Genomic DNA, 22,249 nt, shown 5'->3' on the forward strand with positions numbered 1-22,249 from the left:
CCAGACTCTTAACCCCTAAACTGCTCACCAGGCTCTTAACCCCTAAACTGCTCACCAGACTCTTAACCCCTAAACTGCTCACCAGACTCTTAACCCCTAAACTGTTCACCAGGCTCTTAACCCCTAAACTGTTCACCAGACTCTTAACCCCTAAACTGCTCACCAGACTCTTAACCCCTAAACTGCTCACCAGACTCTTAACCCCTAAACTGTTCACCAGGCTCTTAACCCCTAAACTGTTCACCAGACTCTTAACCCCTAAACTGTTCACCAGACTCTTAACCCCTAAACTGCTCACCAGACTCTTAACCCCTAAACTGCTCACCAGACTCGTAACCCCTAAACTGCTCACCAGACTCTGTGTGTGTGTGTGTGTGTGTGTGTGTGTGTGTGTGTGTGTGTGTGTGTGTCTGTGTGTCTGTGTGTCTGTGTCTGAGGGATTGACTACAGCAGAGGACCAACTTCTGTCTCGTATGGATTAATAAAAATATTCCTCCTCTCCTTCCTTCCTCTTCCTCCTCCTCCTCCAGTTCTGATAGTGTCGGTGAACTGTCTCAGTGTGAAGCTAGCCAACTATGTCCAGAACTTCTTCACTGCAGCCAAGCTTCTCATCATCCTGGTCATCATAGTGGCGGGCATCGTCCTCTTGGCACAAGGTTGGTACTTTACACATTCTGTCTGTCTACCAAATGGCACCCTATTCCCTATATAGTTGTCTACCCTATTCCCTATATAGTGATCTACCCTATTCCCTTTATAGTAAGAACCCAGACATCCCTCAGAGCCCTATATTTATATTTATTTTATTTTACCTTTATTTAACTAGGTAAGTCAGTTAAGAACAAATTCTTATTTTCAATGACGGCCTAAGAACAGTGGGTTAGCTGACTTGTTCAGGGGCCAGAACAACAGATTTTTACCTTGTCAACTCGGGGATTCGATCTTGCAACCTTTCGGTTACTAGTCCAACGCTCTAACCACTAGGCTACCCTGCCGCCCCGTATATATATCCCTCAGAGCCCTGTGGATCCTGGTCAAAAGTAGGGCACTTCTGTATAGAATAGGGGACCATTTGGGATGAGACCTTTGCCATCTATTCCAGTACCCTTTATTATCATGTGGAAGTTTCAAATATCACTCTATACTGTAGTACCTTTGGGTACACCCTATGGGCCCTGGTCAAAATAATGAATATTAAAATGTACATATTGTCACGTTTGTGTCCAGGAAACACTGAGAATCTGTCCAACCCATTTGAAGGAGCCTCAACCTCCTTTGGATCCATTGGCCTGGCGTTTTACAACGGGCTCTGGGCCTACGATGGGTGGTAAGACTACACCTGCATTCCTAATGGCACCCTACTTCCTATATAGGTCACTACTTTGACCAGGGCCCGTAGCGCTCTAGTCAGGGCCCGTAGTGCTCTAGTCGGGGGGGCCCGTAGTGCTCTAGTCAGGGGGGCCCGTAGCGCTCTAGTCAGGGCCCGTAGCGCTCTAGTCAGGGGGCCCGTAGCGCTCTAGTCAGGGGGGCCCGTAGCGCTCTAGTCAGGGGGGCCCATAGCGCTCTAGTCAAGGGGGTCCGTAGCGCTCTAGTCAGGGGGGCCCGTAGCCCTCTAGTCAGGGGGGCCCGTAGCGCTCTAGTCAGGGGGGCCCATAGCGCTCTAGTCAGGGGGGCCCGTAACGCTCTAGTCAGGGGGCCCGTAGCGCTCTAGTCAGGGGGGCCCGTAGCGCTCTAGTCAGGGGGGCCCGTAGCGCTCTAGTCAGGGGGGCCCGTAGCGCTCTAGTCAGGGGGGCCCGTAGTGCTCTAGTCAGGGCCCGTAGCGCTCTAGTCAGGGGGGCCCGTAGCGCTCTAGTCAGGGTGGCCCGTAGCGCTCTAGTCAGGGGGGCCCGTATCCCTCTAGTCAGGGGGGCCCATAGCGCTCTAGGCTCTAGTCAGGGGGGCCCGTAGCGCTCTAGTCAGGGGGGCCCGTATCGCTCTAGTCAGGGGGGCCCATAGCGCTCTAGTCAGGGGGGCCCGTAGTGCTCTAGTCAGGGGGGCCCGTAACGCTCTAGTCAGGGGGGCCCGTGGCGCTCTAGTCAGGGGGGCCCGTATCGCTCTAGTCAGGGGGGCCCGTAGCGCTCTAGTCAGGGGGGCCCGTAGCGCTCTAGTCAGGGGGGCCCGTAGCGCTCTAGTCAGGGGGGCCCGTGGCGCTCTAGTCAGGGCCCGTATCGCTCTAGTCAGGGGGGCCCGTAGCGCTCTAGTCAGGGGGGCCCATAGCGCTCTAGTCAGGGGGGCCCGTAGTGCTCTAGTCAGGGGGGCCCATAGCGCTCTAGTGAGGGGGGCCCGTGGCGCTCTAGTCAGGAGGGCCCATAGCGCTCTAGTCAGGAGGGCCCATAGCGCTCTAGTCAGGGGGGCCCGTAGTCTCAGGAATGTTCTATTAACACGTGTTGTCTCTCAGGAATGTTCTATAAACACGTGTTGTCTCTCAGGAATGTTCTATAAACACGTGTTGTCTCTCAGGAATGTTCTATAAACACGTGTTGTCTCTCAGGAATGTTCTATAAACACGTGTTGTCTCTCAGGAATGTTCTATAAACACGTGTTGTCTCTCAGGAATGTTCTATAAACACGTGTTGTCTCTCAGGAATGTTCTATAAACACGTGTTGTCTCTCAGGAATGTTCTATAAACACGTGTTGTCTCTCAGGAATGTTCTATAAACACGTGTTGTCTCTCAGGAATGTTCTATAAACACGTGTTGTCTCTCAGGAATGTTCTATTAACACGTTTTGTCTCTCAGGAATCAGCTGAACTTTATAACAGAGGAGCTGAAAAACCCAAACAGGTGAGTGTCCATACAACTGACATTTAGGCTGCGTCCAAAATGGCTCCCTGTTCCCCGATGGGCCCTGGTCAACAGTAGTGCACTACTACCCTATGGGCCCTGGTCAACTTGCTTGACCGTGCTGCAGGTCATGTAACTGTTTGTGCGTCCAAAATGGCTCCCTGTTCCCCGATGGGCCCTGGTCAACAGTAGTGCACTATGTAAGGAACAGGGAGCCATTTGGGACGCACAAACAGTTACATGACCTGCAGCACGGTCAAGCAAGTTAATGTTTACGACAGTTTACTAAACTAGTGATTTTCGAACCGCAGTTACCACAAGTCAGAACAAAGACAACAGGACCACTGCTTCTGCTATTCCTGCACCATTTAAACATCATCAAATCACCTGGGCCATAATAAGCTTAGTCTTAACAAACCTAACCATACCGTAAACAATTTAGTCCAATCAACATAGCTAAATATCATGTGGCTGTCCGTGGTACTTGTGTGTGCAAGTATGAAAAAACTTGTTGACTCACCCTATTTGTAGACTAGTTTAACAGACCAGTGCCGTCCTCCTCTCTTTCATGTTCGCAACACGGTCTATGACTCTGTCAGAGAGAAGTACACGCTTTTAGTTTGTAGACTAGGTTACCTGGCTAAAATACATACTAGACTAGCTTCCTCGCGGGGCAACAATGAACCAGCTAAGTTATTTAGCTAGTTAACGTGAGCCTACTATACCTAGGCTACATATTGAACATCAATTGTCTCAGGCCAGTGGTGGACATTTATGGCTCGATCAAAATCGCTGTTATAAACATTGGCCTGTACAGAGAATTAAGTTAAAACCACAAGTCCAATTCTCCGTGTCCATCCATCCATGGTTTAGGAAAGGGTTGATTTAGCTAGCTAGCTACTGCATCAACACAAGCAGACCAGAAACAGACACGTTTTTCTGACAATGATGACGTTTTGCCTAGGATGTGATTTGATTGGTGTGAAGCCAAATCCAAAGTGGCCTCCCTTGTGGGGTGGGTTTGGTGCACCAGAACTACCCACAGTTGAGCTCATCTCAACGCTGATTGGCAAATTATTATTATTTTTTAAATATCAAGGGAGGTCAAATGCTCGCTGGCATCTGTCAATCAAATGCTACGGCAGCAACATGTCATACTCATTTTGGCCAGACAGTATCAGATACATCTGCTACACATACTGAGACAGAGGGGCGCTGTTTCCCTTGCTCTTATGATTTCTCTGATGAGATTGATTCAGCCACTTGAGAATTGATTCAGCAACTTGAGAATTGAAGGAAAATGATGAAAACACAGAGACAAAAGATAAATTGTTTAATGGTTGTATTTGTTTTATTGGTCTGATTTTCGTGGAAGCTTGGCTTCCCTTGGCATTCACGCGCCACTGCCTTTACTGGTTGGACGATAACAAGAGATTTCTCAACTCTCTGTCTCTCTCTCCATCTGTGTGCTACATGATCCTCTAACACTGGTGTCTGTGTACCATGTGTTGGTTGTAGTCTCTCTATCTCACACTCTCTCTCTCTGTCTCTCTGTCTCTCTCACACTAACACTCTCTCTCTCTCTCTCTGTCTCTCTGTCTCTCTGTGTCTCTCTCCCTGTCTCTCTCTCTCTCTCTCTCTAACAGAAACCTTCCCCTGGCCATTATCATTGGTATTCCCTTGGTGTCTGTGTACCATGTGTTGGTTGTAGTCTCTCACACTCTCTCTCTCTCTCTCTGTATCTCACACTAACACACTCTCTCTCTCTCTCTCTCTCTCTCTGTCTCTCTGTGTCTCTCTCCCTGTCTCTCTCTCTCTCTCTCTCTAACAGAAACCTTCCCCTGGCCATTATCATTGCTATTCCCTTGGTGACTGTGTGCTATGTGCTGGTCAACATTGCCTACTTCAGTGCCATGACCCCTACAGAACTACTGCAGTCTCCCGCTGTCGCTGTGGTAAGAGTGTCGTCATGGAGATAGGGGCGGAGACAGAGGAAGCCATTGGTTTGGCTCATCATATCTCCCTTAGCAAGAACAAGATGCCTTTCAACAACAAACAATGACATTTTATTTATTGTATCCCCCCGTCTCCTCGGAGGGACTTGTTTGTGCCCCTTAGACTTTTGGTGACAGAGTGCTGTACCCCCTGTCGTGGGTAGTCCCTCTGTTTGTCATCTTCTCCACCTTCGGGGCGGCCAATGGGAGCTGCTTCACTGCCGGCAGGTAAAGGGACAACTTCAGGAAGACGTTTTTTTTGCTAATCAAATTTAATCAAACAAAATGTATTTTATAAAGCCTGTTTTATATCAGCAGTTGTCACAAAGTGTTAAAACATATTGCCAATATTACGTTGAACTAACGTCTTTGTGCTCTGTCCCACCTCAGGCTGACCTATGTGGCAGGAAGAGAGGGTCACATGGTAAAGATCTTGTCCTATATCAGTCTGAAGCGTCTCACTCCTTCCCCCGCCCTCATCTTCAATGTAAGTCTGAGATATTAGAACTCTACCCAGCTCATTAGAACTCTACCCAGCTCATTAGAACTCTACCCAGCTCATTAGAACTCTACCCAGCTCATTACAACTCTAACCAGCTCATTACAACTCTACCCAGCTCATTAGAACTCTAACCAGCTCATTACAACTCTACCCAGCTCATTACAACTCTACCCAGCTCATTACAACTCTACCCAGCTCATTACAACTCTACCCAGCTCATTACAACTCTACCCAGCTCATTACAACTCTAACCAGCTCATTACAACTCTACCCAGCTCATTGTACTGTAACTTTGTCTACTCTAATAGCCAAGATGACCATGACATGACTGAATGTTAACCTGTCTCGCCCCCCCGTTCCGCTAGCGGAACTCCTCCCACATTCCACTGAAAAGGCAGAGCGCGAAATTCAAAAAATATTTTTTTAGAAATATTTAACTTTCACACATTAACAAGTCCAATACAGCTAATGAAAGATACACATCTTGTGAATCCAGCCAACATGTCCGATTTTTTAAATGTTTTACAGGGAAAACACAATATATATTTATGTTAGCTCACCAACAAATAGAAAAAAGCACAGACATTTTTCACAGCACAGGTAGCAAAATCAAAATCAACCAAACTAACCTAGAACAAACCAAAGAAACCAAGAAACAACTTAATCAGATGACAGTCTTATAACATGTTATACAATAAATCTATGTTTTGTTCGAAAAATGTGCATATTTGAGCTATAAATCAGTTTTACATTACTGCTACCATCATAGCTACAGTCAGAAATAGCACGGGAGTAGCCAGAGTAAATACAGACACCAACGTCAACTACTTAATTACACATCATAAAACATTTCAGAAAAATATATGGTGGATAGCAAATGAAAGACAAAGATCTTGTGAATATAGCCAATATTTCCGATTTTTAAAATGTTTTACAGCGAAAACACCACGTATATTTATGTTAGCTCACCACCAAATACAAAAGACAGACAGACATTTTTCACAGCACCGGTAGCATGCAGGTAGCATGCACAACGCCAACCTAACTAACCTAGAACCAACCTAACTAACCTAGAAACAACTCCCTCAGATGACAGTCCTATAACATGTTACACAATAAATCTATGTTTTGTTCAAAAAATGTGCATATTTGAGCTATAAATCAGTTTTACATTACTGCTACCATCATAGCTACAGTCAGAAATAGCACGGGAGTAGCCAGAGTAAATACAGACACCAACGTCAACTACCTAATTACTCATCATAAAACATTTCAGAGAAATATATGGTGGATAGCAAATGAAAGACAAAGATCTTGTGAATACAGCCAATATTTCCGATTTTTGAAGTGTTTTACAGCGAAAACACAATATATCGTTATATTAGCTTACTACAATAGCTATCACACAACAGCATTGATTCAAGGCAAACGGTAGCGATAGCACAGTTCGACAGATATATGAAATAGCATCCCAAATTGGGTCCTTATCTTTGTTGATCTTCCATCAGAATGTTGTACAAGGGGTCCTTTGTTCAGAACCGTCTTTGTTTGGATCCAGAACGAACTATTTCCCTCTTGAATTAGCAAGCACACTGGCCGTGCGGCGCTAACCTCTCCTTCTTGAACAAATTCCTCCAACGCATCACGTCTAAAGTCCCGAATAAATTTCAATAATATAATTAAACTATATTGAAAAAACATACTTTAGGATGATATTGTGACATGTATCAAATAAAATCGAAGCCGGAGATCATATTCACCTATAACGACGGTTTTCCAGGAGGCGATTCCAGGTCCAACTTCGCGCCTTCCAAAAAAAAATAATGGCGGACCTCTCACTCCAAGAGGTTGTATTCAATCCCAGAACGAGATAATCAAGTCATTTCTGCTCTCACTTCCGCATGACACCCAGGGGAAGGTGTATGACGTGTTTCTACAGTCATAAGTGACATGCCCTTTTATAGACAAGCTCTTGAAGAGAGACCTCGCTTTTGGAAATCTCACTTCCGGATAGGAAATGGGCTGTAAAAAGCGTTCTGTTTCACTTAGAGAAATAATTAGAACGGTTTTAGAAACTAGAGAGTGTTTTCTATCCAATATTAATAATAATATGCATATTGTACGAGCAAGAATTGAGTACGAGGCCGTTTAAATTGGATACGATTTTCCCCAAAAGTGAAAACAGCACCCCCTGTCCTTCCTGTGTGTGTTAATAAGGAGACGGAACACCAAGGATATTATAGTTTTATGTTTTTAAATTAGTTTTTATTTCTATTAGTTTAAAGGTTTTTATGTGAAATTCAGTTTGTTTTCAGATCCACCCCAGCTAGCACATTTTATTCCTTGGACGTTGTCAGAGCATACGTTTTTGGTTTCCCCATTTGTGCTGGGAACGAAGCTATACGTTTCTTGACCGGTAAAACTGAATGTTTTTCAAGGTTCGGGGAACGGAAGTGAAAATTATAACAGTTATGGGAACGTACATTTTTAGTTTGAAGGGAGGTTCTGAGAATGTTTTACTCTGGTTCCAGGGAGGTTCTGAGCATGTTTTACTCTGGTTCCAGGGAGGTTCTGAGCATGTTTTACTCTGGTTCCAGGGAGGTTCTGAGAATGTTTTATTATGTTACGTTCCTAGAACATTACCATTGTCAAACCAGTTGGAGAACATTCCTAAAACATTCCCAATGTCAACCCAGTTGGAGAACGTTCCTAGAACATTCCCAATGTCAACCCAGTTGGAGAATGTTCCTAGAACATTCCCAATGTCAACCCAGTTGGAGAATGTTCCTAGAACATTCCCAATGTCAAACCAGTTGGAGAACGTTCCTCGAACATTCCCAATGTCAAACCAGTTGGAGAACGTTCCTAGAACATTACCAAAATGTAAATGAAATGTAACCATATTTGAACTTTTAGGAAACGTTCTGTTGAAGTAATACCACTTTGTCAAGTTGCTTAAATGTGACCGACCACCTCGATTCGGTCTCAAGTAGCAACATTTGAAATGGTGTTTTTTACTTTGAATAGAAGTAGAGACTCCGAGCTACAACATGGTATATCATACACTGCAGTTGAGGAATAATGGGAAAGTAATTCTGCTTTGAAATGTGATTAACTTGTAACCACACTTTTGAGAAAATGACCCTTGAATGTTTTGGCACACCTACTGGAGAGTTCCTCTTTGTCTACACCCATTCAGCATCGTTCCCACCCTCTCAAGTCACAGCCCCACCTATCTCTTTAAAGATTCACATGATTCGCTAAACAGAGTGAGTCAGGTAGTAAACAAGGAAACAGATCATACACGTAATGTTAGGTAGCGAGCCAGCAAGCTAACGTTCGCTAGCTAACAGTACGCTTTAAAACTTACAATGAAAAACGACTTTCTGACAAAATGTGAAACTTAATGATATCTGAAAATGTAGCTTCTCTTATCCGTATACGTGGCTGAACCCTTCACGGCAGACTGGAAGCCCTTTAACTCTGTTGTGTTCGTACAGCTTGTTTGGCCGGCGCGTCGTCAAGTCACTCCGGTTCACACTGACCGTGTGCAGAAAGTAGTCCATCACAACTTATTCCCACTGATCTCCCTGCTAAATTCAGGCCAGCAATGTTTTGGAGAGCAGTAGAAAACACTTTGGCAAGTTGATCAACTTAAAAAGCAGAATTACTTTCCCATTGTGCCTCAAATGCAGTGTATGATATACCATTTTGTAGCTCTGAGTCTCTACTTTTATCCAATGTAAAAAAAATTATAAAAAAAACACCATTTTACATTTTGTTAGATAAGACCAAATCCAGGTGGTGAGTCACCTCTGTTGTTGTTGTTGTGATTGTAGGGTATTCTGGCCGTATTCTACATTATCCCAGCAGACATCAACACCCTGATCAACTACTTCAGTTGACCCTGTTGTTGTGATTGTAGGGTATTCTGGCCGTATTCTACATTATCCCAGCAGACATCAACACCCTGATCAACTTCTTCAGTTTCGCCCTGTGGGGTTTCTACGGCCTCACAGCTCTCGCTCTCATCGTCATGCGCTTCACCAGGAAGGAACTCAAGAGGCCCGTCAAGGTAAGACTAGATTCACATTGCCATACATCCAAGTCCTGTTCATTAATTTTTTATTTTGTTTAATTAACCTTTATTTAACTAGGCAAGTCAGTTAAGAACAAATTATTATTTTCAATGACGGCCTAGGAACAGTGCCTTGTTCAGGGGCAGAACAACAGATGTTTTACCTTGTCAGCTCGGGGATTCGATCTAGCAACCTTTCAGGTACTAGCCCAAAGCTCTAACCAGTAGGTTACCTGCAGACCCTCATCTCTTGGCTATTGGAAGAACATAGTTACAACTATCATGTTGAGCTCATGGATGGTCAGTCCTTGTATCCATTATCTCTGTCTATAAATTAGAGTGGTTACATTTCTCCAGCCACGTCCCTCAGCTGGTTACCACAGCAAGTGGGGTGGTAACCGCTTTGATGTTTGTCTGAATCCCAGAGTCCCTTAAACCTGTTTTTAGAGCAATACTGTCCCAGATCCCTCCTGTGAGACTGACAAGTGGTTATGTCCTGGTTGTCCCCCAACAGTGTCCCATGCCCATAGCAGTGCTGGTGGTGATAGTGTCCTGCTACCTGGTCCTAGCACCTATCATAGACAAGCCAGAGGTGGAGTATCTCTACTGTACCATCTTCATCCTCAGCGGTCTGCTGCTCTACTTCCCCTTCGTTCACCGCAAGTTCAGCTGGACACGCAGGGTCATGAGTGAGTCACTACCCACTGCTCAGAGTTGTTGACACTGGAGTGTTGGAGAGAGCCTTTATCCCAAAATGGACCCTTATTCCCTTTGTAGTGCACTTGAAGACAACACTGTCTGTGTCCCAAATAGCACCATATTCCCTGTGTAGTGCACTACCCTATGGGCCTTGGTGAAAGGTAGTGCACTATAATATAGGGTGCCATTTGGGAAGCAGACACTATTATCTTCTGCAACTTGGGTCTTTTTTATGTATCAAAATGTTTTATTCCTCAGTGAGGGTAGTGGAGCTCTTCCCCTTTAGATAATTCCAGTCATTGTGGAGTTCAACTCAGAAGGTCACAGAGCCTATAGATCATGCTGTGATTGGGCTGATGTCACCTTTATTAACCTTTTTATTAAGGTTATTTATTATTAACCTTTTAATTAGCCTGATTGGTCCAATCTGACCTTTAACCTCTTTCCTCTCCTGCAGGGCCAATCACCACGTACCTCCAGCTGCTGATGGAGGTCGTTCCTCCTGACAACAACGAATAGAGGAAGATAATAAACAGCCTGAACTGACTAATGTGGACAAATGTCTTCTGCGTCCCAAATGGTACCCTATTCCCTCTGTGTTGCACTACCCTATAGGCCCTAGTCAAAAGTAGTGCACTACATAGGGAATAGGGTGCCATTTGAGACGCATGATTAGAAAACACAGACTTAGAAAGCACAGACTGTCTCATAATGAAGGTACTGTCTCATAATGAAGGTACTGTCTCATAATGAAGGTAATGTCTCATAATGAAGGTACTGTACTGTATCATAATGAGACAGAGGCTCTGGTTGGCAGGTTGGCAGCAGCCGTCTACATGATCTGGTTCCCAAACTAACTGACTGGATACAGGAGGTCATTGCCTGCGTCTAAAATCCCTCCCTATGGCCCTAGGAAACGGGGAGCCATTTGAGACGCTGACAATATGCTGCTCTTGTACGTGACTAGAGAGAACATAATGATGTCATTATATTTTAAACGTTTTATTTGTCCTCGACATTGTTTAAAATCCCTCATGCACTTCTATATTATCTATATCTATGGTTTCTATATTATCTATATCTATGGTTTCTATATTATCTATATCTATGGTTTCTATAGTATCTATATCTATGGTTTCTATATTATCTATATCTATGGTTTCTATATTATCTATATCTATGGTTTCTATATTATCTATATCTATGGTTTCTATATTATCTATATCTATGGTTTCTATATTATCTATATCTATGGTTTCTATAGTATCTATATCTATGGTTTCTATATTATCTATATCTATGGTTTCTATATTATCTATATCTATGGTTTCTATATTATCTATATCTATGGTTTCTATATTATCTATATCTATGGTTTCTATATTATCTATATCTATGGTTTCTATATTATCTATATCTATGGTTTTAATAGTTATTTGACTAGTTAAAAGACATATTTGTCCCTTGTTGTCTTCTATCTCGTCCACCAGCGGCCAGTTGAACCTGGGGGACGCGGTTCATCTTATACTGCCTACTGTGTAATGTCATCGTGTCACTCTAAACTGAATGTAGAATTTATACTACTGAATTCAACGTTTCAAAACCTCTTCTCTTCTTGGACTTGAAAAGTAGATAGTGAGTTGTTGTGTGTGTGAATAAAACAGTTTACCCTTCAATTGTAATTTAATCCCACAAATCAATTCATTTGTCATCTTATAAAAAGTTTACAGTATCTGTTTGCCAAAAAAATACTAACCACAAACATCAATCACTTTCCTGAACTCGAACCTTCACCCCACTTTAATCACCACCATGAACTGCGTTGATAGAGGCTTTGGTAAGATCAGTCATCCACAACAGTAGGTGGCGTAGTAACAGAACAAACCGGAAACACGGTTCTTCTTCTACGCCCTTGACCTTCCTGCTCGTATGACGACACATCAAAACAATAACATTTGACATTGTTGATGTGGACTTTGCTTCAGAATAACATTATTGTAAATGAGAGAATAAAACGACCAGAGGATGAATACGGCTCTGAGACACTGGAAGGAGGCCGCGACGGTCATACTAGCTGCTGGTACGAGACATAAACTCCCTGTAGATAGTTTGACGAGGTGTGTCGATAAAGGCACCTCTGCACCTGCGATCAGTGGGCACTCCAACTTGCCTGACAGGTTAGCCTTCGACTATGAAGTGTTGTTGTTGAAACGAAGCGGTACGAGTGGTTTCATGCCGAATGCTTATGTCTTTCCCGGCGGTCTGGTGGATCCGGCAGATTTCTCAAGTGAATGGCTTGATCTTTTTAAATCTTTTCGGCGCTCACCGAATTTTGGACTGGGATTTGTGAAACAGCCGCCGGAGACGAGACCTCCTATCTTCGCCACTGACAGGAAGAAACTGGGTTCTCCCGTTCCAGGGGACGTCGCATTTAGAATCTGTGCCGTGAGGGAAACGTTTGAGGAGTCGGGTGTACTTCTAGTCGTGCCTAAAGAGGAAGAGAGTACTTTACTTAACAGCATCGAGAACAACAGATACAGTCAGTCCGAATTAACCAGAATAACCGATCTCTGTGACAAGAGTGAATTGGCTAAATGGAGAGTGCTGGTAAACGAGAACCCCTCTAACTTCGTCAGAATGTGCAGGGAGCTGGAGTGTCTACCAAACATCTGGGCTCTGCATGAATGGGGTAACTGGCTGACCCCTACTGGTGTGTACGGGAAACAGAGGAGGTACGACACGGCCTTCTACATTTGCTGCTTGCAAGAAACACCACCTCACACCCTACAAGACGAGAAGGAAATTGTGCACTTTAAGGTGATACCACAGCTTAGTAGGGTGAAAGTGTCTTTTATTGTGGTGTTGAAAGTGTTAAGCGACTCTGTATTCATTCATGATGTTTTCATCAGTTCATAATATTGTTGTAAACTGATCATTTAATCTTAGTCCAACCTAAACCCCTCTCTCTCCTCTCCTCTCTCTTCCCCTCTCTCTCTCTCCTCCCCTCCCTCTCTCTCCTCCCCTCCCTCTCTCTCCTCTCCTCTCTCTTCCCCTCTCTCTCTCTCCTCCCCTCCCTCTCTCTCCTCCCCTCCCTCTCTCATCCCCTCTCTCTCTCTCTCATCCCCTCTCCCTCTCTCTCCTCCCCTCTCTCTCCCTCCTCCCCTCTCCCTCCCTCTCCTCCTCTCTCTCAGTGGTCCACCCCCTCAGAGATCCTCCACAGCTACCAGGCCAGAGATATGTGGATAGCCCCTCCACAGTTCTATGATCTCAGCCGTATGTGCCGGTTCCCCACCCTGCTGGACCTCCACAGCTTCTCCAGACAGAGAGCTTCAGAGGGCTGTGAACAGTGGCTCCCTGTCCGCATGGTGTCAGACAGCTACTACATATCACTCCTCCCAGGTTAGTGTTTACATGAAGGGTCTGATTACTACATATCCCTCCTCCCAGGTTAGAGTTTACATTTATATGAAGGGTCTGATTACTACATATCACTCCTCCCAGGTTAGAGTTTACATGAAGGGTCTGATTACTACATATCACTCCTCCCAGGTTAGTGTTTACATGAAGGGTCTGATTACTACATATCCCTCCTCCCAGGTTAGAGTTTACATGAAGGGTCTGATTACTACATATCCCTCCTCCCAGGTTAGAGTTTACATGAAGGGTCTGATTACTACATATCACTCCTCCCAGGTTAGTGTTTACATGAAGGGTCTGATTACTACATATCCCTCCTCCCAGGTTAGAGTTTACATAAAGGGTCTGATTACTACATATCCCTCCTCCCAGGTTAGTGTTTACATGAAGGGTCTGATTACTACATATCCCTCCTCCCAGGTTAGAGTTTACATGAAGGGTCTGATTACTACATATCCCTCCTCCCGGGTTAGAGTTTACATGAAGGATCTGATTACTACATATCCCTCCTCCCAGGTTAGTGTTTACATTTATATGAAGGGTCTGATTACTACATATCACTCCTCCCAGGTTAGTGTTTACATGAAGGGTCTGATTACTACATATCCCTCCTCCCAGGTTAGAGTTTACATTTATATGAAGGGTCTGATTACTACATATCACTCCTCCCAGGTTAGAGTTTACATGAAGGGTCTGATTACTACATATCACTCCTCCCAGGTTAGTGTTTACATGAAGGGTCTGATTACTACATATCCCTCCTCCCAGGTTAGAGTTTACATGAAGGGTCTGATTACTACATATCCCTCCTCCCAGGTTAGTGTTTACATGAAGGGTCTGATTACTACATATCCCTCCTCCCAGGTTAGAGTTTACATGAAGGGTCTGATTACTACATATCCCTCCTCCCAGGTTAGAGTTTACATGAAGGGTCTGATTACTACATATCACTCCTCCCAGGTTAGTGTTTACATGAAGGGTCTGATTACTACATATCCCTCCTCCCAGGTTAGAGTTTACATGAAGGGTCTGATTACTACATATCACTCCTCCCAGGTTAGTGTTTACATGAAGGGTCTGATTACTACATATCCCTCCTCCCAGGTTAGAGTTTACATAAAGGGTCTGATTACTACATATCCCTCCTCCCAGGTTAGTGTTTACATGAAGGGTCTGATTACTACATATCCCTCCTCCCAGGTTAGAGTTTACATGAAGGGTCTGATTACTACATATCCCTCCTCCCGGGTTAGAGTTTACATGAAGGATCTGATTACTACATATCCCTCCTCCCAGGTTAGTGTTTACATTTATATGAAGGGTCTGATTACTACATATCCCTCCTCCCAGGTTAGAGTTTACATTTACATGAAGGGTCTGATTACTACATATCCCTCCTCCCAGGTTAGAGTTTACATGAAGGGTCTGATTACTACATATCCCTCCTCCCAAGTTAGTGTTTACATTTATATGAAGGGTCTGATTACTACATATCCCTCCTCCCAAGTTAGTGTTTACATTTATATGAAGGGTCTGATTACTACATATCACTCCTCCCAAGTTAGAGTTTACATGAAGGGTCTGATTACTACATATCCCTCCTCCCAGGTTAGAGTTTACATGAAGGGTCTGATTACTACATATCACTCCTCCCAGGTTAGAGTTTACATGAAGGGTCTGATTACTACATATCCCTCCTCCCAGGTTAGTGTTTACATGAAAGGTCTGATTACTACATATCCCTCCTCCCAGGTTAGAGTTTACATGAAGGGTCTGATTACTACATATCACTCCTCCCAGGTTAGTGTTTACATGAAGGGTCATCTAGTGCCCTTTAGTCGCGTCGCCCGGTGCCCTTTAGTCGCGTCGCCCGGTGCCCTTTAGTCGCGTCGCCCGGTGCCCTTTAGTCGCGTCGCCCGGTGCCCTTTAGTCGCGTCGCCCGGTGCCCTTTATTCACGTCACCCGGTGCTCTTTTGACTTCATGGAGAGTGATTTAGGCTCCCAGCCAACCTCCTCAGTTGAGAGAAAAGCAGATCTTTAGGTTTTTTAAATTGTTTTTTTGTTTGTTATATTTTTCTCCCGATGAATTTAGGTGTTTTGTTTTCTCTCGTGTTGAAGTCAAAACTGTCAATCTGATTTGATCCGGTTACTGCCGTCGTTTTACTGTTTAACGTGTGTGTATGTGTGTGTGTGTGTGTGTGTGTGTGTGTGTGTGTGTGTGTCCGTCCTCCACTCACCAGGTGACGAGCTGTACCCAGAGGAGGGGTCATGTCAGATGGACGTGACCCTGAACACCGATCGGAGCCTTGATGAGCTACATCAGGGCTGCTCAGCACTGCACCGTATCGTAGCCTTGGACCCCTACACCGCTGCTGCCGTCATCACCATCACACCCAAATACAACCACCTGCTGCCCTTCACCCGGTCCAGCCTGAGAACCAGCACCAGCAGTCAGCTCTGAGAGACGGGTTGATCACCATCACACCCAAATACAACCACCTGCTGCCCTTCACCCGGTCCAGCCTGAGAACCAGCACCAGCAGTCAGCTCTGAGAGACGGGTTGATCACCATCACACCCAAATACAACCACCTGCAGCCCTTCACCCGGTCCAGCCTGAGAACCAGCACCAGCAGTCAGCTCTGAGAGACGGGTTGATCACCATCACACCCAAATACAACCACCTGCTGCCCTTCACCCGGTCCAGCCTGAGAACCAGCACCAGCAGTCAGCTCTGAGAGACGGGTTGATCACCATCACACCCAAATACAACCACCTGCTGCCCTTCACCCGGTCCAGCCTGAGAACCAGCACCAGCAGTCAGCTCTGAGACGGGTTGATCACCATCACACCCAAATACAACCACCTGCTGCCCTTCACCCGGTCCAGCCTGAGAACCAGCGCCAGCAGTCAGCTCTGAGAGACGGGTTGATCACCATCACACCCAAATACAACCACCTGCAGCCCTTCACCCGGTCCAGCCTGAGAACCAGCGCCGGCAGTCAGCTCTGAGAGACGGGTTGATCACCATCACACCCAAATACAACCACCTGCTGCCCTTCCCCCGGTCCAGCCTGAGAACCAGCGCCGGCAGTCAGCTCTGAGACGGGTTGATCACCATCACACCCAAATACAAGCACCTGCTGCCCTTCACCCGGTCCAGCCTGAGAACCAGCGCCGGCAGTCAGCTCTGAGAGACGGGTTGATCACCATCACACCCAAATACAAGCACCTGCTGCCCTTCACCCGGTCCAGCCTGAGAACCAGCGCCGGCAGTCAGCTCTGAGAGACGGGCTGACACTCAAATGGCACCCTATTCTCAATTACTTTTCAGCAGAGATACACAAACATCTGGTAAACAGTAGTGCACTATATAGGGAATAGCGTGCCATAGGGCTCTGGTCTAAAGTAGTGCACTATATAGGGTGCCATAGGGCTCTGGTCTAAAGTAGTGCACTATATAGGGTGCCATAGGGCTCTGGTCTAAAGTAGTGCACTATATAGGGTGCCATAGGGCTCTGGTCTAAAGTAGTGCACTATATAGGGAATAGGGTGCCATAGGGCTCTGGTCTAAAGTAGTGCACTATATAGGGTGCCATAGGGCTCTGGTCTAAAGTAGTGCACTATATAGCGAATAGGGTGCCATAGAGCTCTGGTCTAAAGTAGTGCACTATATAGGGAATAGGGTGCCATTTGTGAGTTGACCCATGTATTGTACTGTAGAGGCTTGCTGCTAAGGTCTTGCTACTGGTTTCCCTACTACTGTGCTCTGCTACCTGACAAAGGGTTCCCGAGTGGCGCAGTGCATCGCAGTGCTAGAGGCGTCACTACAGACCCCGGTTCGATTCCAGGCTGTATTACAACCGGCCGTGACTGGGAGTCCCATAAGCCGGCGCACAATTCATTGCCACAATTCAGGCCATCATTGTAAATAAGAATTTGTTCATAACTGACTTGCCAAGTTAAACAAAGGTTAAATAAAACATTTATTAAATTCTGTGACACTGGAAATTGATCTTGGTTTCAAATACCTCTCAATGTATTATTTTTGTCCAGAATTGTACAGCATTATTTAAATCGGGGTGTTTTGTATGAAATATTCTTTAGAGCAATGGCACCATTATACACTGAGTCTACAAAACATTAAGAACACCTGCTCTTTCCATGACACAGACTGACCAGGTGAATCCAGGTGAACGCTAGGATCCCTTATTGATGTCACCTGTTAAATTCCACTTCAATCAGAGTAGATGAAGAGGAGGAGACATGGTTAAATAATGATTTTTAAGCCTTGAGACAATTAAGACATGGATTGTGTCTGTGTGCCATTCAGAGGGTGAATGGGGCAAGACAAAAGATTTAAATGCCTTTGAACGGGGTATTGTAGTAGGTGCCAGGCACACCGGTTTGAGTGTGTCAAGAACTGCAAAGCTGCTGGGTTTTTCATGCTCAACAGTTTCCTGTGTGTATCAAGAATGGTCCACCACCCAAAGGACATCCAGCCAACTTGACACAACTGTGGGAAGCATTGGAGTCAACATGGGCCAGCTTCCCTGTGGAACGCTTTTAACACCTTGTAGAGTCCATGCCCCGACCCATTGAGACTGTTCTGACCCATTGAGGCTGTTCTGACCCGTTGTTCTGACCCGCTGAGGCTGTTCTGACCCGTTGAGGCTGTTCTGACCCGTTGAGGCTGTTCTGACCCACTGAGGCTGTTCTGACCCACTGAGGCTGTTCTGACCCACTGAGGCTGTTCTGACCCGTTGAACCCGTTGAGGCTGTTCTGACCCGTTGAGGCTGTTCCGACCCGTTGAGGCTGTTCCGACCCGTTGAGGCTGTTCCGACCCGTTGAGGCTGTCCCGACCCGTTGAGGCTGTCCCGACCCGTTGAGGCTGTTCTGACCCGTTGAGGCTGTCCCGACCCGTTGAGGCTGTTCTGACCCGTTGAGGCTGTTCTGACCCGTTGAGGCTGCTCTGACCCGTTGAGGCTGTTCTGACCCGTTGAGGCTGTTCTGACCCGTTGAGGCTGCTCTGACCCGTTGAGGCTGTCCTGACCCGTTGAGGCTGTTCTGACCCGTTGAGGCTGTTCTGACCCGTTGAGGCTGTTCCGACCCGTTGAGGCTGTTCTGACCCGTTGATGCTGTTCTGACCCGTTGAGGCTGTTCCGACCCGTTGAGGCTGTTCCGACCCGTTGAGGCTGTTCCGACCCGTTGAGGCTGTTCTGACCCGTTGAGGCTGCTCTGAGGGTAAAAGGGGGGCGGTGTAACTCTATATTAGGAAGGTGTTCTTAATGTTTTGTCACTCAGTATGTCTAGCTAAAAAATGCAGTATTTGAGTTGTACAACTGAAATACACTGCTCAAAAAAATAAAGGGAACACTTAAACAACACAATGTAACTCCAAGTCAATCACACTTCTGTGAAATCAAACTGTCCACTTAGGAAGCAACACTGATTGACAATAAATTTCACATGCTGTTGTGCAAATGGAATAGACAAAAGGTGGAAATTATAGGCAATTAGCAAGACACCCCCAATAAAGGAGTGATTCTGCAGGTGGTGACCACAGACCACTCAGTTCCTATGCTTCCTGGCTGATGTTTTGGTCACTTTTGAATGCTGGCGGTGCTCTCACTCTAGTGGTAGCATGAGACGGAGTCTACAACCCACACAAGTGGCTCAGGTAGTGCAGTTCATCCAGGATGGCACATCAATGCGAGCTGTGGCAAAAAGGTTTGCTGTGTCTGTCAGCGTAGTGTCCAGAGCATGGAGGCGCTACCAGGAGACAGGCCAGTACATCAGGAGACGTGGAGGAGGCCGTAGGAGGGCAACAACCCAGCAGCAGGACCGCTACCGCCTTTGTGCAAGGAGGTGCACTGCCAGCGCCCTGCAAAATGACCTCCAGCAGGCCACAAATGTGCATGTGTCTGCTCAAACGGTCAGAAACAGACTCCATGAGGGTGGTATGAGGGCCCGACGGCCACAGGTGGGGGTTGTGCTTACAGCCCAACACCGTGCAGGACGTTTGGCATTTGCCAGAGAACACCAAGATTGGCAAATTCGCCACTGGCGCCCTGTGCTCTTCACAGATGAAAGCAGGTTCACACTGAGCACATGAGCACATGTGACAGACGTGACAGAGTCTGGAGACGCCGTGGAGAACGTTCTGCTGCCTGCAACATCCTCCAGCATGACCGGTTTGGCGATGGGTCAGTCATGGTGTGGGGTGGCATTTCTTTGTGGGGCCGCACAGCCCTCCATGTGCTCGCCAGAGGTAGCCTGACTGCCAATAGGTACCGAGATGAGATCCTCAGACCCCTTGTGAGACCATATGCTGACACATGCACATTTGTGGCCTGCTGGAGGTCATTTTGCAGGGCTCTGGCAGTGCACCTCCTTGCACAAAGGCGGTAGCGGTCCTGCTGCTGGGTTGTTGCCCTCCTACGGCCTCCTCCACGTCTCCTGATGTACTGGCTTGTCTCCTGGTAGCGCCTCCATGCTCTGGACACTACGCTGACAGACACAGCAAACCTTTTTGCCACAGCTCGCATTGATGTGCCATCCTGGATGAACTGCACTACCTGAGCCACTTGTGTGGGTTGTAGACTCCGTCTCATGCTACCACTAGAGTGAGAGCACCGCCAGCATTCAAAAGTGACCAAAACATCAGCCAGGAAGCATAGCAACTGAGAAGTGGTCTGTGGTCACCACCTGCAGAATCACTCCTTTTTTGGGGGTGTCTTGCTAATTGCCTATAATTTCCACCTTTTGTCTATTCCATTTACACAACAGCATGTGAAATTTATTGTCAATCAGTGTTGCTTCCTAAGTGGACAGTTTGATTTCACAGAAGTGTGATTGACTTGGAGTTACATTGTGTTGTTTAAGTGTTCCCTTTATTTTTTTGAGCAGTGTATATCAGCCAGTTGATTCATAAATACTGTGGATCATAAACCCAGGGAAACAGGAAACAGAAGCTGCACGTCCACCAACAACACAAACCAGAGAAACAGGAAACCGGAGCTGCACGTCCACCAACAACACAAACCAGAGAAACAGAAGCTGCACGTCCACCAACAACACAAACCAGAGAAACAGAAGCTGCACGTCCACCAACAACACAAACCAGAGAAACAGAAGCTGCACGTCCACCAACAACACAAACCAGAGAAACAGAAGCTGCACGTCCACCAACAACACAAACCAGAGAAACAGGAAACCGGAGCTGCACGTCCAGCAACAACACAAACCCAGGGAAACGGCCACCTTTTCTGTTGTGAGATTTGATTGGACGGTGAGTGTTTGGAGAACTAATCTGAGATTCACCTGGCACATTCGCACCGAGAAGCAATCTTAGAACAACAGAAACTAGAGGAAAAAAAACGTTTTTGAAGCAAATTTTAATTTTAAAAAGTATAGATTTCTACACCCAAAGAAAACAGATAGATGCAGACAAAACCAGTCAAAACCAGTCCTTTTCATTGGAAACAGTGATTAAGTCCCAAATGGTACCCTATACCATACAGGCTCTGGTCTAAAGTAGTGCACTATATAGGGAAGAGGGCTCTGGTCTAAAGTAGTGCACTATATAGGGAATAGGGTCCCATTTGGGACACAGAAGACCCTTTTCCTCTTCAACCTTTTCCGTCTGTCTGATTGCAATCCTGTGTGAAGCTTCCACTCTCACTACATCCTGAGAGCACTCGTCTGTGTGACTGAAGAACCAACCGGACAGTCTGCATAACAATGGGGGACGAGAGTAACGGCCGTTCAGCGAGAGACAGGAAACTGTCCTAACGTTATGCTCATCAGTTGGTCCATACAGAGAGATGTTGTTTTTACATGAGGATGTTGCATAGCCTATGTCATGTACGACACCGATCGTATGGTGTGATTGCATAGCCTATGTCATGTACGACACCGATCGTATGGTGTGATTGCATAGCCTATGTCATGTACGACACCGATCGTATGGTGCGATTGCATAGCCTATGTCATGTAGGACACCGATCGTATGGTGTGATTGCATAGCCTACGTCATGTAGGACACCGATCGTATGGTGTGATTGCATAGCCTATGTCATGTACGACACCGATCATATGGTGTGATTGCATCGCCTACGTCATGTACGACACCGATCGTATGGTGTGATTGCATAGCCTATGTCATGTACGGCACCGATCGTATGGTGTGATTGCATAGCCTATGTCATGTACGACACCGATCGTATGGTGTGATTGCATAGCCTATGTCATGTAGGACACCGATCGTATGGTGTGATTGCATAGCCTACGTCATGTACGACACCGATCGTATGGTGTGATTGCATAGCCTATGTCATGTAGGACACTGATCGTATGGTGTGATTGCATAGCCTATGTCATGTAGGACACCGATCGTATGGTGTGATTGCATAGCCTATGTCATGTAGGACACCGATCGTATGGTGTGATTGCGTAGCCTACGTCATGTACGACACCGATCGTATGGTGTGATTGCGTAGCCTACGTCATGTACGACACCGATCGTATGGTGTGATTGCGTAGCCTACGTCATGTACGACACCGATCGTATGGTGTGATTGCGTAGCCTACGTCATGTACGACACCGATCGTATGGTGTGATTCCGTAGCCTACGTCATGTACGACACCGATCGTATGGTGTGATTGCATAGCCTACGTCATGTACGACACCGATCGTATGGTGTGATTGCATAGCCTACGTCATGTAGGACACC

The 22,249-nt window shown here is 46.1% G+C and overlaps 2 protein-coding genes across 5 annotated transcripts; both read left to right on the plus strand.

Moving 5' to 3' along the window:
- Window positions 1–530: 530 nt before the first annotated feature.
- On the plus strand, window positions 531–11,177 carry LOC120038369 (b(0,+)-type amino acid transporter 1-like; the record flags this gene model as incomplete). Its single annotated transcript, XM_038984145.1, has 9 exons — window positions 531–656; window positions 1,228–1,327; window positions 2,779–2,823; window positions 4,655–4,778; window positions 4,942–5,045; window positions 5,208–5,304; window positions 9,245–9,394; window positions 9,912–10,086; window positions 10,554–11,177. Coding segments are annotated over 9 exons (983 nt in total), but the record flags the coding sequence as incomplete, so codon positions are not given.
- Window positions 11,178–12,011: 834 nt separating this feature from the next.
- nudt19 (nudix (nucleoside diphosphate linked moiety X)-type motif 19) lies at window positions 12,012–16,451 on the plus strand. Of its 4 annotated transcripts, XM_038984148.1 has the most exons (4): window positions 12,012–12,913; window positions 13,288–13,495; window positions 15,754–15,910; window positions 16,003–16,451. In XM_038984148.1, exons 1-4 carry the CDS (start codon window positions 12,122–12,124, stop codon window positions 16,064–16,066), a joined length of 1,221 nt encoding a protein of 406 aa, XP_038840076.1. In that variant the 5' UTR covers window positions 12,012–12,121; the 3' UTR covers window positions 16,067–16,451. The 4 variants fall into 4 exon arrangements, with proteins under 4 accessions (XP_038840076.1, XP_038840075.1, XP_038840077.1 ...); XM_038984147.1 differs by having other exon boundaries at window positions 15,754–16,451; XM_038984149.1 differs by lacking the exons at window positions 12,012–12,913; window positions 13,288–13,495; window positions 16,003–16,451 and adding exons at window positions 13,503–13,741; window positions 14,084–14,809 and having other exon boundaries at window positions 15,754–15,845.
- The last annotated feature ends 5,798 nt before the right edge of the window (window positions 16,452–22,249 follow it).

This window comes from Salvelinus namaycush, unplaced genomic scaffold (genome assembly GCF_016432855.1).
Source record: "Salvelinus namaycush isolate Seneca unplaced genomic scaffold, SaNama_1.0 Scaffold2166, whole genome shotgun sequence".
Lineage (NCBI taxonomy): Eukaryota > Metazoa > Chordata > Actinopteri > Salmoniformes > Salmonidae > Salvelinus > Salvelinus namaycush.